Source organism: Salvelinus alpinus, chromosome 32 (assembly GCF_045679555.1).
Source record: "Salvelinus alpinus chromosome 32, SLU_Salpinus.1, whole genome shotgun sequence".
Lineage (NCBI taxonomy): Eukaryota > Metazoa > Chordata > Actinopteri > Salmoniformes > Salmonidae > Salvelinus > Salvelinus alpinus.
In genome coordinates, this window is record NC_092117.1 from 14027004 (window position 1) to 14041510 (window position 14507).

At 41.3% G+C, this 14507-nt stretch overlaps 1 protein-coding gene across 1 annotated transcript; it reads left to right on the forward strand.

Moving 5' to 3' along the window:
• The first annotated feature begins 1994 nt into the window (after nucleotides 1–1994).
• LOC139562529 (potassium channel subfamily K member 18-like) lies at nucleotides 1995–13708 on the forward strand. Its single transcript, XM_071380284.1, has 3 exons — nucleotides 1995–2536; nucleotides 2807–2962; nucleotides 11893–13708. The coding sequence occupies exons 1-3, from the start codon at nucleotides 2308–2310 to the stop codon at nucleotides 12729–12731; spliced, it is 1224 nt and encodes a 407-aa protein (XP_071236385.1). The 5' UTR covers nucleotides 1995–2307; the 3' UTR covers nucleotides 12732–13708.
• Nucleotides 13709–14507: the final 799 nt, after the last annotated feature.

Below are 14507 nucleotides of genomic sequence, written 5' to 3' on the forward strand. Positions count from 1 at the left end.
AACGATGGTCATTATGGCTAAACAGTTCTATTTTTGTTTTATCAGACCAGAGGACATTTCTCTAAAAAGTACGATCTTTGACCCGATGTGCAGTTGCAAACCATAGTCAGTTTTTTAATGGCGGTTTTGGAGCAGTAGCTTCTTCCTTGCTGAGCGGCCTTTCAGGTTATGTCGATATAGTATAGGACTCGTTTTACTGTGGATATAAATACTTTTGCACTTTTCACACCAAAGTACGTTCCTCTCTAGGAGACAGAACGCGTCTCCTTCCTGAGCGGAATGACGACTGCGTGGTCCCATGGTGTTTACACTTGCGTACTATTGTTTTTACAGATGAGCGTGGTACCTTCAGGCGTTTGGGAATTGCTCCCAATGATGAACTAGACTGGTGGAGGTCTACAGTTTTTTTTCTGAGGTCTTGGCTGATTTCTTTTGAGGCACTGAGTTTGAAGGAAGGCCTTGAAATACATCCACAGGTACACCTCCAATTGACTCAAATTATGTCAATTAGCCTATCAGAAGCTTCTAAAGCCATGACATAATTTTCTGGAATTTTCCAAGCTGTTTAAAGGCACAGTCAACTTAGTGTATGTAAACTTCTGACCCATTGGAATTGTGATTCAGTTAATTATAAGTGAAAAAATCTGTCTGTAAACAATTGTTGGAAAAATTACTTGTGTTATGCACAAAGTAGATGTCCTTACCGACTTGCCAAAACTATAGTTTGTTAACAAGAAATTTGTGGAGTGGTTAAAAAAGGAGTTTTAATGACTCCAACCTAAGGGTATGTACATTTCATACTTCAACTGTATATACGTGTTTGTTTTGGGCTTCGTCCCTGTCATGTTCATGACGTACTCTATTTTGGGTAGAGAAATAAAATCCCCCTATTTCGTATTCCTGCGCCTGTCTCCTACAATATACAACGTGATATGAAGAATAAGAAAAAACTAGTCTGAGAATAAACCCTTTGTTGGCTCCTACCTCATACTCACTCACTCATCCCCGCATAGGGCAGCAACAAAGGTTTCTACCCATAGAAGGTTCTTCATTGCCTGTCTCCTACCTTCTGGTAGGTTAGTTTCGTTACTTGTGTTTCGGTGAACCATGCTCACATGATGAAGCACCTTGCTTGAGACCTTAAAACACACAAAACACGCAGTCCTTTCGGATCTTGGCAACAGTCTCAAAAGACTTTGAATGGACCATCTGACACTGTGCACCTTTTATCGTGATTTGTTGGATTAAACAGGACAGGATCAATTGAAAGCTAAATACAAACATTTAGAGTATATTTCTTGCTTCACAGAAGGCTCTTTATACAGATGTAGGAACTTAATTTGATCACTCTGTTGCAGAACATATCTGCGTTGCAGGAAATGTAAAACTTGTAGTGTATCTGGGGTTTAAAAAGGCTTCTGAAGTTTGCAATTTCCGCTTTTAAATTTCAGACTTAATTTTCCCTTAAACAAAATGTATCAACCAGAGGCTGGTGGGAGGAGCTATACAGGCTGATTGTAGTGGCTGGAATGGAATCAATGAAATGGAGTTTCAAACAATGTGTTTGATGTGCTTGTACAATTCCACTGATTTACTCCCACCAGCCTCATCTGGTATCAACCCTACAAAAATGTTCATTAATTATAATCCACATAATAATTAATTTTCCTGCTGTAGCAAACCGGTTCAAATTAAGATCCTACACCTAAACACGTAATATGACAACTAAGTAAAGCAGTAGGCCTATTTAGCCAATGTTTTAGGCAATGGTCATAATTCACCCAATGATTTCCATTGTGATTCATGGCAGCAGAAGTTTGTTGTAATGTTTGTAGGATGTTTTTAAGGCAGTTTTGTCGCTGTGCCTTGTAGGGAATTGTCTGTTTTACTGGATGGAATTTGACAAGCTCCAGTTGTTCTTCTGAAACAACAGCGGCATTCATATGGGGCTAGCTAAATATAGATGGCATCAACACCTGTTGCTCAATGCTCAAAAAGGCGAAGGGCAAGATCAAATTGTGTTTACTGATTAAAATGGCAATTGCATTATCCAGTTTAGGAGGCTTTAATGTGGAATCAAGTACAAAACGAATAAATGTCCTCTTTTGTGGAGTTTCAAAATAGCCTACCTGAGAGATGAAGTCAATAGCACTTGTCTCCTGGGGGACTTCGATTTGGTGTTAGCTTAATGAGGGGGGATGGCGGGCACATATCATTCTGCGCTTCTCGCCGTCGGACGGTCTTGACAGCCTTGCCATGGAGAGAGAATTTGGCATCACGTTCCAATAGCTCTTCAGAGACTGCAAGATGTCGTTGGCAGTGGGTAAAACACGAAGTTCGATAGAGAATTCCAAAAAGTGTGCTTCAAAGCTATGGAAGCTGTTTCCTCACGTTTTTCTCATACTTTTACTCGTCGGATATGCCGCCTTGGGAGCGGTGCTATTCTGGTGCATTGAGGGAGGGAGTGGGTACCAAGCAGAAGGGGAATATCATGAGTTTTTGGGTAAACTGTTGCGCAGAATTCAGAATTATCCAGGTAAAGTAAATCAATCAATCAATCAATCAAATGTATTTATAAAGCCCTTTTTACATCAGCCGATGTCACGAAGTGCTATACAGAAACTCAGCCTAAAAAGGCCAGAAAGCTAGATCTATGTTTATTATTACTATTGTTATAATATAGGGCTACCGTCTTTATAGATGGGGTGAAAATAGGATTTTTACATTACATTTTTTTAATGTGTTGTAAATGTGTTCAAAAATGTTTACGGCTAACTTCATTCAAATAATTCGATTTTAATTACAGGTAATTTGTCCAGCAATTCTTCTCAAGAACAACATTCTGTGAAAGAACTAGAGAAAGAAATCAACGGGGGGTTCAAGTCCATATGGCTTCAACGTCCAGATCGATGGGATTTCTATGGATCCCTGTTCTTCTGTTGTACTGTATTCACAACCGTGGGTAAGTCATCTAAATTACCAACTTTTAAGTTAAGTTTCGTCTTAAGTTAAAAGACATGCAAAACAAACACAAAATAGGCCTAATTAAGACAGCACATTAGGCCTACAGTATACTAAAATATAATTGTGCTGGTGTTGTAGACCATTTGCTAATTTTTTGGGCTCATTTGATTCTCTTTGTAAATGTATAGCCTCATTAGGACAATATAGATAGATACTCTCAATTGTTATTTCTGGTTATGGATTGTTATGCATGGGCACCACTGATATAGATTGCCTCTAAGCAACAATGGCTTTCCTGTCAAAATGAAGCCCACCTGAAATAAATATCAATGGATATGGAACACCAGGCATGATGTATTAGTACAATATCATTACAATCTCTCATCTCTCATCTCTTTAGTCACTGAAATGTCCACCACATTAAATCATGTTGTTTGCCTCAGGCTTGATGAACTTTGGTCTTAGTGTGCTGTGTGCCATGCTCACTGAGTGAACTGATGTTATCAGGCTGTAAACGAGAGTGGATCCGCTCTCCATCAAACAGCAGTCAACCATGAAACAACGGGTTTGGCCAACAGGGATTGAAAATTTGATCTTTTGGGGATTTGTCTATCTGTAATTCCTACCATAGCTGATTTGACTCCTACCATACCTCACTGATAAATAGTTTGTCATTAAATGGAAATACTGTGGAATACACATTACACATTTGTGCATGTTACATCAGAGCATTTCATGGACAAAGTTATCAGTAGTATTAACAGATCGATGTGTAAACATATTTTTTTTTAAGTCTGGACTGTAGTACGAATTCATATCCATCTAACCCTTATCCTTTGTCAAATGAATTGTTAAAACAATGGTTGACATTGACATACTTGTATCTAGTAGCACATGCAATGTCGATATACATAGAGTAGTTTACCGTGTTCCCTAAATTAAACAAATTTGGTTTCTTGACCACCTCCCATACAATTATTTTTCCAGAGGAAACCATTTTTTAAATTGAGTTTAAAATGACTGCATTAATGTCAAATAAATTAGCCTTTCCGGGGACAACAGGAATGAGCTATAATGGCAGTATTCAAAACCAAATGAGTTAAATGGCAGAAGACTGTGTTAGGGATGTAACTATGTTATTATGTTACTCTTACACTTTATAAAACTTACAGACAATAAAAAACTGTTGACTGTGCTCTGCATTCATTCTTGCAAGCACCTTGTGGTTCTCATCTGCAGACAGCTGCAGCAAAGAATGGGGGGGTTGCCATGTTCTGTGCTCTTTTCATGTGTCAGTCCCTGTGGTGCAGGTTCACGCTGGGCTCAGACCCTCTCTGATTGCGATGATCACCACCAGGGACAAAACCGCTGCTTTGATTGCACCTTAAGATGATGATGTCATATAAATAATTGAAATCAGAGTCTGTGCCCATAAGATTAATACAAGAGTATTTGTGTATTAAGATGTGCCTATATACATAATATGAACTGTCAATGATATATGAGGTCATTGACTATACAACTACTACCATCTTGAGGGAGTGTGAGGACAATGTAATGTATGTCCAGTGGTTAAAGTAACAAGATAAGATATTGGTTAGCCTTCTCTTTCAACGCTCCTTTAGTGAAGAACATAGATCATTGACTTGGCCTCACCCCCAGTCTTGACTTCACTCAACAGCCATTTCAAGCCACAGCTTCAGCATTAGTGCCTAGCCGTGATTGCTAATGGACCATTCCCATCAACTGCATTTGCAGACAGTTTTTCACACATGCATATTATGTAGTTCTTGTTCAGCATTGTTCTGAATCTCGAAACTTTTAGTGTATCAAATCAAATATGTATTCGTCACATGCTTCGTAAACAACAGGTGTAGACTAACTGTGAAATGCTTACTTACGGGCCCTTCCCAACAATGCAGAGAGAAAGAAAATAGAGAAATAATGAAAAGTAAAACTGTAATAATAGAGAGCAACGATAACTTGGCTATATACATGGGTCGATGTGCAGGGGTACGAGGTAAATGAGGTACATGTAGATAGAGTATGTGCATATAACAACACCTCTTTTACGCTACTGCTACTCTCTGTTCATCATATATTAATTAGTCACTTTAACCATATTTACATGTACATACTATCTCAATCAGCCTGACTAACCGGTGTCTGTATGTAGCCTTGCTACTTTTATAGCCTCGCTACTGTATATAGCCTGTCTTTTTACTGTTGTTTTATTTCTTTACCTACCTATTGTTCACCTAATACCTTTTTTGCACTATTGGTTAGAGCCTGTAAGTAAGCATTTGTATTCGGCGCACGTGACAAATAAATGTTGATTTGATTTAACTAGGAATAAAATGACAGATAGTAAACAGTAGCAGCAGTGTATGTGATGAGTCAAAAAGGTTCTATGCAGATAGTCCGGGTAGCTATTTGGTTAATTATTTAACTAAATATTTATCAGTCTTATGGCTTGGGGGTAGACGCTGTTCACGGTCCTGCTGGTTCCAGACTTGGTACATCAGTACCATTTGCCATGTGGGAGCAGAGAGAACAGTCTATAACTTGGGTAGCTGGAGTGTTTGACAATTTTTAGGGCCATCCTCTATAAAGTTGGCAAGCCATAGACCATTCAACAGGATGATTTTCTAGTGAGCCATGCTGTATTGAACCAAACATTTACCGATCATATATCGGAAAGTGAAATGGGAGAGGTTGCTATATTCCATTTTTTTTCTAATGTTGTGGTAGTACCTGCAGGGGAAGTTCACACGTTTTTACATGTAGGCTTCTTTTCACTCTTTCTGTGATTGTAGTTGATCCCCATATTTTGTTTCATTACATAGACAATTGTCATCACTTGCCATTGACTACAAGGCATTATGCAAATGTTGCTAAAACATGTTAGAAAACACTCCAAAACACTCCAAACCAAGTAATATTACATCAGAATCCCATTTTGAATGACATCTCTGCACTCTATTTTTTTGTTAATGTTCCACTTTATGTTCATAAAATACATTAGGAAGTCTGTTAAGGTCTGATATATGATAGCTATCACGGTCCATTTATGTTGGGGTTAATGGCTAATAGCTTGATCGGCAAACAGGAAGGCCACAAATTACTGAAGAAAGTCCCTCGAAGACCCAAATGCATTTCACATCACCAGAAGCAGATTAGAGGTCTCAAGACGGACTTCTTTCCACATTATTGATAATTATTGCTTTCTAGGTTCCAATTTTCAAGATCACCACAATATGTCCTCATGTCACTACTAGAAAACCACAATGGATCTCATCTCAACTATTTTTCCTCTTTATCCCTTTGTCGTCAAATTGTAAATGATTGAGCTTGTATGACATATTGTTATTATACATTTGTTGTTAATGCTATGACTTGTGTCTATAGTCACTCTTATGAAGCTTCACTGTTACATCATGTAAGCATCATTACCAGGGACACTCTCTCAATAGTCTTGGATATCCCAGACCTTGGAGTATCGTAAGTTAGGCAACGGCACAAGGTCTGGGGAGGATGTCGGCTTCTCTCTGACATTCCGAAAGGGAGAAAAATCAGGGTAGGGTCCTTTTCAGACACACAACTCTCCCAACAAATCACGAGTTTGGGTATGCGGGGCTTAAAATGCAGGCAGGAATTGTGCTCATGTTTAGCTCACTGAGGTATAGTAAGAACTGGAGACTGCATCCAAGACCTTTGTTTTCAAGGTAATCTACTCACGTTCACATATGCTAATTCATGGACCGTCTATATCCGGGTTGCATCCGGTTTATACCGACCAACATCACATGCACAACTAGCACTCAGTGTGCACAGTAAGCAGCCGGAGCAGCGACGACATCCTCACATAATCCAAAAATATAACGAGCGCGCTGAGAGTTGGGAAGCAAGTTCAGGGAGTGAGTGTTTTAATAAATAAAAGAAACAATGAACACGAAACACAAACGCACCGGCATGAAAACAGAGTCAATAACACCTGAGGAAAGAACCAAGGGGAGTGACAGATATAGGGAAAATAATCAAGGAGGTGATGGAGTCCAGGTGATTGTCAAGAAGCGCAGGTGCGCGAGACGATGGTGACAGGTGTGCGGGATAATCAGCAGCCTGATGACCTAGAGGTCGGAGAGGGAGTATACATGACAGTACCCCCTCCCCGACGCGCGGCTCCAGCTGCAGGATGCCGTCAAAGGGGACGGACCCGGGGATCAGGAGCGTACCGGTCACCCCTGCTGATGCGCCAGAAACTGTCACGCCAGCTGAGGCACGGGAACCTGTCGAGTCAGCTGGGGCGCAGGGACCTGACAGATCGGTTGAGGCAGGGGAGCCTGGGGATCCGGTTGAGGCATGAGAACCTGACAAGCCGGTGGAAGCACGGGAGCCTGTCGATCCGGCAGAGGCATGAAAGCCCGACTAGCCGGCTGAGGCAGGGGAGCCTGGCGATCCGGCTAAGGCATGAAAGCCCGACGAGCCGGCTGAGGCAGGGGAGCCCGACGAGCCGGCTGAGGCAGGGGAGTCTGACGAGCTGGCTGAGGCAGGGAATCGTGGAAATCTGGTTGAGGCATGAGAGCTTGTAGCAGTTCCCGGACCCGACGTCATTACTCTGACACAAAAAATTTAATTAAAAAAACACTCCCTGATGCTTCCCTTGGGTGAGGTGTTATTCTATAACGAGCGCGCATGAGAGTCGGGAAGCAAGTTTTAAAGAGTGTTTTAATAAATAAATGAAACAGTAAATAAGAAACACAAACAACACACCGACATGAAAACAGAGTCAATAGCACCTGAGGAAAGAACCAAGGAGAGTGACAGATATAGGGAAGATAATCAAGGAGGTGATGGAATCTGTCAAGAGGCACAGGTGCGCGAAACGATGGTGATAATCAGCAGCCTGATGACCTAGAGGCCGGAGAGGGAGTATACGTGACATAGAACATGGCAGACATTGAATGAATGTACAATTTTAATATCTTCGGCTGTGAAAAAATGTATTGGCCTCAGCGACAATTATTAGAATAATTCACAAAGGTGGTGACTAAAGTGTCTTAATAGGAATTTTCTAATCTGACTTCTCTATGTAGCCATGTATGAAAATTGTCTTTCTGGGCCAAGCATCAGTTAAACTGCAGTACCGAAGAAAAACTGTCGGAGCAGTCGAAGCTGTGCTTCTAGACCGCCACCCTGGCCCCTTGGTTTAACTAAGGCAAAATGCCACTAAGGCACTGAGCAAATTTCAGGTCTGCTGAGCGCAAACTTGAACATTCTGAAAATCCTGTGCAACTTCCAGCGCGCATTTACTGTGAACACTGAGGCTGTACCACCTTGCTATTTGATCATAATGTAGGCCTACCAGAGTGGCCTACCATAAAAAACAATGGAGAAAATGCATCCTATAACATTTGAGCTGTTCTATCATTCAGTCTACAGTAGCAGCCAATGTGTGGTGTTCAATGTAGGCCTACATTCCATGAGACTTTTGAAAAAAGCATGCAGGGCTTGACATTCACCTGTTTGTCCTTCAGACAAGTAGGTGACTGAAAATGTTGTTGTGTTGTTTGATGCAAGAAACCACTTTACAAAATAAAATACATTATTTCCATACTATTATTACAGTGTCTAGTTTGACACCTCACAATCCTCAACTGGCAGCTTCATTAAATAGTACCCGCAAAATACCAGTCTCAACGTCAACAGTGAAGAGGCGACTCCGGGATGCTAGCCTTCTAGGCAGAGTTGCAAAGAATAAGCCATATCTCAGACTGGCCAATAAAAATTAAATATTAAGATGGGCAAAAGAACACAGGCACTGGACAGAGGAACTCTGCCTAGAAGGCCAGTATCCCGGAGTCGCCTCTTCACTGTTGACGTTGAGACTGGTGTTTTGCGGGTACTATTTAATGAAGCTGCCAGTTGAGGACTCTCAAACTAAACACTCTAATGTACTTGTCCTCTTGCTCAGTTGTGCACCGGGTACTCCCACTCCTCTTTCTATTCTGTTTAGAGCTAGTTTGCGCTGCTCTGTGAAGGGAGAAGTACACAGCGTTGTATGAGATCTTCAGTTTCTTGGCAATTTCTCACATGGAATAGCCTTCATTTCTCAGAACAAGAATAGGCTGACGAGTTTCAGAAGAAAGTCTTTGTTTCTGGCCATTTTGAGCCTGTAACGAACCCACAAATCTGATGCTCCAGATACTCAACTAGTCTAAAGAAGGCCAGTTGTATTGCTTCTGTAGTCAGCATGACCATTTTCAGCTGTGCTAACATAATTGCAAAAGGGTTTTCTAATGATCAACTAGCCTTTTAAAATGATAAACTTGCACTAGCTTACACAACGTGACATTGGAACACAGGAGTGATGGTTGCTGATAATTGGCCTCTGTACGCCTATGTAGATATTCCATTAAAAATCTACCGTTTCCAGCTACAATAGTCATTTACAACATTAACAATGTCTATACTGTATTCCTGATCAATTTGATGTTTTTTTCAAAAACAAGGACATTTCTAAGTGACCCCAAACTTTTGAACGGTAGTGTATGTCTGTATGGTCAAAAGACTATACCGCTATACTATATATGGAAATAACTTGTTTTGATATAGACATTGCCATTGAGGGCTTCCGCCATTTAAAAGTAGTCAACTGGGTGGGGATTCCTATGGGTTGGGAGTGATCAGCCAATGATCAGAGAGCATTGTCTATTTCAAATTGGGTTGCGTATAGTTCGTAAACCAAAGACTAAGGTAATATCTAGGAGCCAAGACCAAGATTCATACCAGGACATTGGTCCCAAGATTCAGACCCAGACCCAGTGAGTTGAGACCATGACAAGTTACTGTGCTCTGTTATAATGTATCCTACTGTACTGTTCTCTACTGTACTCTACTGTTCTGTGCTCGAGTTTACTCTTCTTGCGTTTCTAACAATTGAAGAAAGGGCCCATGAACTCTTGATCTAGTGATCTTGGTCTGTAGAGTAGAGTAGAGTACAGTAGAGTACAGTAGAGTAGAGTAGGATACAGTACAGTAGAGCACAGTACGGTAGAGTACAGTCGAGAATAGTAGAGTAGGTTAGAGTACAGTATAGCACATTATAGACGTCTGTTTTGGCCAAATAGATGTCAATGTTTGTCCACTACCCACATCGTGGTCCTCTGTAGTAGAGGTCTGCGGAGAACAGATTTTTTAGTACCGTGCCCGCCCCCACAGGTTTGTTTTGCCAACACCGACCTGCTCTTGCCAGATCTCATCCAGCTCCTGCCTGCAGTCCCACAATGTTAAAATTACACATCTTCAAAACCACCATCTTATGCATTATATTGTGCAATGAATGCATGATTTCATAAGACATTTTCTAGTTGGAATAAAGTAATGTTATTAAAACAAACTCCAGTGTAACCCATTTGAAGCAGCCCAGACAAAAGTCACTGCAGACAGAATATTAAAAAAAGAATGAATGAGTTCACCTCGTAAACTTTCCAATTCCAAACGCATCTCAACTCGAACTGTCAGTAAGAGAAAGGTAAGGCAACAAAAAGGCTATTGATAGGCTGACTAGTGCCCAATCATAATATCCATTATTTCATTACCTTTAGAAAATTATTAACAACATACTTTCCAGTGAGAACTGCAAAATTATTGCTTTTATAATTCCTTCTAGAATTTATCACAATAAACTCAATCATATCGGATAATTTTTTTTGCCAACGTGAGCCCCAGTTAGAGGCGGGGAGAGGTACACATGCAGCCAGAATTAAATCAAATCAATTGTTATTGGTCACATACACATGGTTAGCAGATTTTATTGCGAGTGTAGCGAAATGCTTGTGCTTCTAGTTCCGACAGTGCAGCAATATCTAACAAGTAATATCTAACAATTCCACAACAAATACCTAATAGAATGATTCATGTGATAGATAAGTGGTTTTATAACAATTCACAGCGCATTTAAAACGGCGATGCGACCATTATGAAATACTTTAAACAAACTCTTGGAAGAGTCTTGGCGGTTCCAAACTTCTTCCACTTAAGAATGATGGAGGCCACTGTGATCTTGGGGACCTTCAATGCTGCTGACATTTTTTAGTACCCTTCCCCAGATCTGTGCCTCGACACAATCCTGTCTCGGAGCTCTACGGACAGTTCCTTCGACCTCATGGTCTGGTTTTTGCTCGGACATGCACTGTCAACTGTGGGACCTTATATAGACAGGTGTGTGCCTTTCCAAATCATGTCCAATCAATTGAATTTACCACAGGTGGACTCCAATCAAGTTCTAAAAACATCTCAAGGATGATCAATGGAAACGGGATGCACCGAGCTCAATTTCGAGCCTTATTGCAAATACTCATGTAAATAAAGTATTTCCGTTTTTTTGCAAACATTTCTAAAAACCTGTTTTTGCTTTGTCATTATGGGGTATTGTGTGTGGATTGATGAGAGAAAAAATAATTATATCCATTTTAGAATCAGGCTGTAATGTAACAAAAAGTGAAGGGGTCTGAATACTTTCCGAATGCACTGTAGAATTAGACATAATTATTATGGCTCTAAACTTCCTCCCCCCTCCATCCTCACATACTTCGTGCCCCTTATAAAATAATGGGTGTATGATGCCCCTGCCTGAGCATACAGTTAGTTATCTGTCCCTGAATGCCCTTAGAGAGAAGCATCAGCAAATCCAGTATTAGAAATGACCGACAGATGGCAGCAATAGATCTAAAACCATGTTTGACAAACTATATTCTTTCAATCTTCTACACATCTTTTTTTGTATGTTAGGAGCGGACATTTTTACAATATAATTTGAGGTTAGACACAAAATTATTGTTGTCGATAAAGGGGATATTTGGATATGAGAGGGAAATAAGTAAGCTACCTGTATGATCCCATACCCTGCTGCTCTTCTTGTCTCAGGTTATGGAGCGATCTATCCGGTGACCCTGCCTGGTAAAGTGGTCTGTATCCTGTATGCCATGGTGGGTATCCCCCTCATGCTCCTGGTTATCACAGATGTGGGAGACCTCCTGGCCATGCTCCTCTCCAGGGCCTACTGCCACCTGCACAGTCTTTTCTGCAGGTTGCCCCAATACGGCCGCTGGTCCCCCTCCCATGACACAGAGAAGCCAGGGCACGGGGGCCAGGGGGGCTTCCAGGACGGGACCTATACCTTCAGCCAAGAGGTGGTGGTCCGGGAGCCCATGGACATCCGACAGGTCCTCCACAGCCAGCAGTCTGTGAAGCGCAAGTCCGTCCAGCTGCGAAACAACACAGAGATCTTCAACCGCATCATTGCACGGGAGAACTTCAACAGGCAGGGCCCACTGGTGCGGAGCCTTTCCTGCCCTGAGCTGGACCGCATGCCCCCCTTGCCCAAGGGCTTTGCCATCTGGGACTTCACAGGCATCGGGGACAATATGGACAAGCTGAACGTGCCGCTGCTCCTCATCCTGGTGGTGGTGTTTGCCTACATCCAGTTTGGAGGCCTCATCCTGCCCCTGTGGGAGACAGAGTTCAACACCTTTGACGCCTACTACTTTTGCTTCATCACCCTCACCACCATCGGCTTCGGTGACATCGTGCCCAACCACCCCAAGTACTTCATGCTCACTTTTGTCTTCATCATCATGGGCATGGCCATCATGTCCATGGCCTTCAAGCTGGGCCAGTCACGCATCGTCAGCTGCTACCGCCAGTGCATGCGCTGCATCAGCGGGGGGATGGTAGAGAGGTTTGAGGAGTTGGGGAGCGACTGAGAAAAAGAGTTTCGGCCTCCACCGGGCGGCTCAAGAGTTCTAGGGTTATGAGGCCCTGCTATTGTGGGTCCAAAAAGCACTAAGCACGAAGTTCTGTACGGCTGACTTGGGAACCGTGTCTAGCTCAGTGGGGTGCAAAGCTAACCCTTGAGCTGACCCCTCATCATTAGCTTGAGCAAATGAAAATGTGCATGTGACCAAAGCTTAAGCAAAATTGTGTGACTTTATATATGTGAGATTTATCTTACATGTCTGTTGCCCGAATATAGATATGCACTCTATGTCTGGATATATTTATCCAACAAGTTACTTATACTATCTATGGTATGTATACATGTTGTCTACAGTTCAACCTGTTGTTCCAAAACTCTACCTTTTGATTTAGGATGGGGACATCCCAATCAACTGTTGGTAGATTTGACTGAAGCTGCAATGACTCTTGCATTGGTTAGAATTGTTTATGAGTCTTTGTTCAAGTTGTGAGATTTGTGCACATTAAAGCTTTCACCTGCATTTTTCAGTGCCTCCTCTATAGGAAATAATATGGTAGCAGTTTATTTTTACAGTACTGTACCACTGTTATTTATTTACCTTGTATTTATTATCAATGTATACTTTCTGGTGCTTACTTAAAATAATTCAACACAATTAGTAGCTATAGTACCTGGTACCAAATGGTTATTGTTGTGTATGTATCATGTATAAATACTTGGTAATGTGTGTACGGTAAAATGAAGTACTACCAATACGTGTTTTTCAAATTGCCTTCTGTGTTCATTGAGCTAAGGTGTCTGTTATTAAGGTAGTCTTTGGCTGTGTGCTTTTTATGTGCCAGCAGTAACTCCTAACATGCAAATATAGTGGAGAAATATGAGAAATACATGTTTGTTGTTAATCACCCTGCATGCATAAGCTTATGCTGTCTAGCAACCTGTATATCCTGCTTTCACATCACCATTAAAACATGTTCAGGTCAATGTGTGGTGTCTAAATATTTTATGAAAGAAATTACATGAGACATCGTGAGACATTACTCACACAGTATATTCCAAAGAGAAAAATATGAAATGCTTATATCCTTTTAGTATGGCAGCACATTCTCAGAGAACAGAAAGAAAAAAGGTAGAGAGTGGTCTGAAAAAGGGCCCATAACTCAACCTGAGGAACAATGTAAAGAGAGGTTTGTTGTCAATGGCCAATCACAGGAGACCACAACCAACATACCACTTCACATAAAACCCCAGTAGCAACAACATAGGCCTACTACATTTCAGGAAAGCTGTGTCATTACATGTTGAGGTAACCAATAGATAAACTAGTTGGATCCACTCCTACAGCAACAACATACTAATAAATCACAAAAAAACAAAGGTACATATTCACTTATGGTTGAGAAAAGGTGTTCTTGGTAAACTTGTGTTGGCTATGTAATCGAAGGGGCAGGAGGCTATGGTTACTCAATGAGCTGGAGATCTCATAGGTCAGTCAAGGGGGAAAATAGGCTACAATGGTTGTAGGATTATGTAATTGAGTGGGTGAAACGTGATGGTCATTTAAAAAAAAATGTATAATACAAGGCTTCTTGGACTACATCCTGACTTGGGTGATCCTTTAGATGTGGATGAAACTGGTAGGAGTTTGAATATGTCAATATGGTTAAGATTTGCTTCAGTTTAACTGGATGAAAGTGGTGGATAAATCCAGGGCCAAAAAATTCAATGCAATTACACTTTCAGTCGCGTGAAGTCTAGACAGATTACAGCCGCATCTTTATAC

Bases quoted from the DNA above. Each gene is read 5' to 3' on its own strand.
- LOC139562529 (XM_071380284.1), top strand. From the start codon at position 2,308: ATGTCGTTGGCAGTGGGTAAAACACGAAGTTCGATAGAGAATTCCAAA. The intron at 2,537-2,806 runs GTAAAGTAAATC...TTTTAATTACAG, and splicing joins CAGAATTCAGAATTATCCAG to GTAATTTGTCCAGCAATTCT. The intron at 2,963-11,892 runs GTAAGTCATCTA...TTCTTGTCTCAG, and splicing joins TACTGTATTCACAACCGTGG to GTTATGGAGCGATCTATCCG.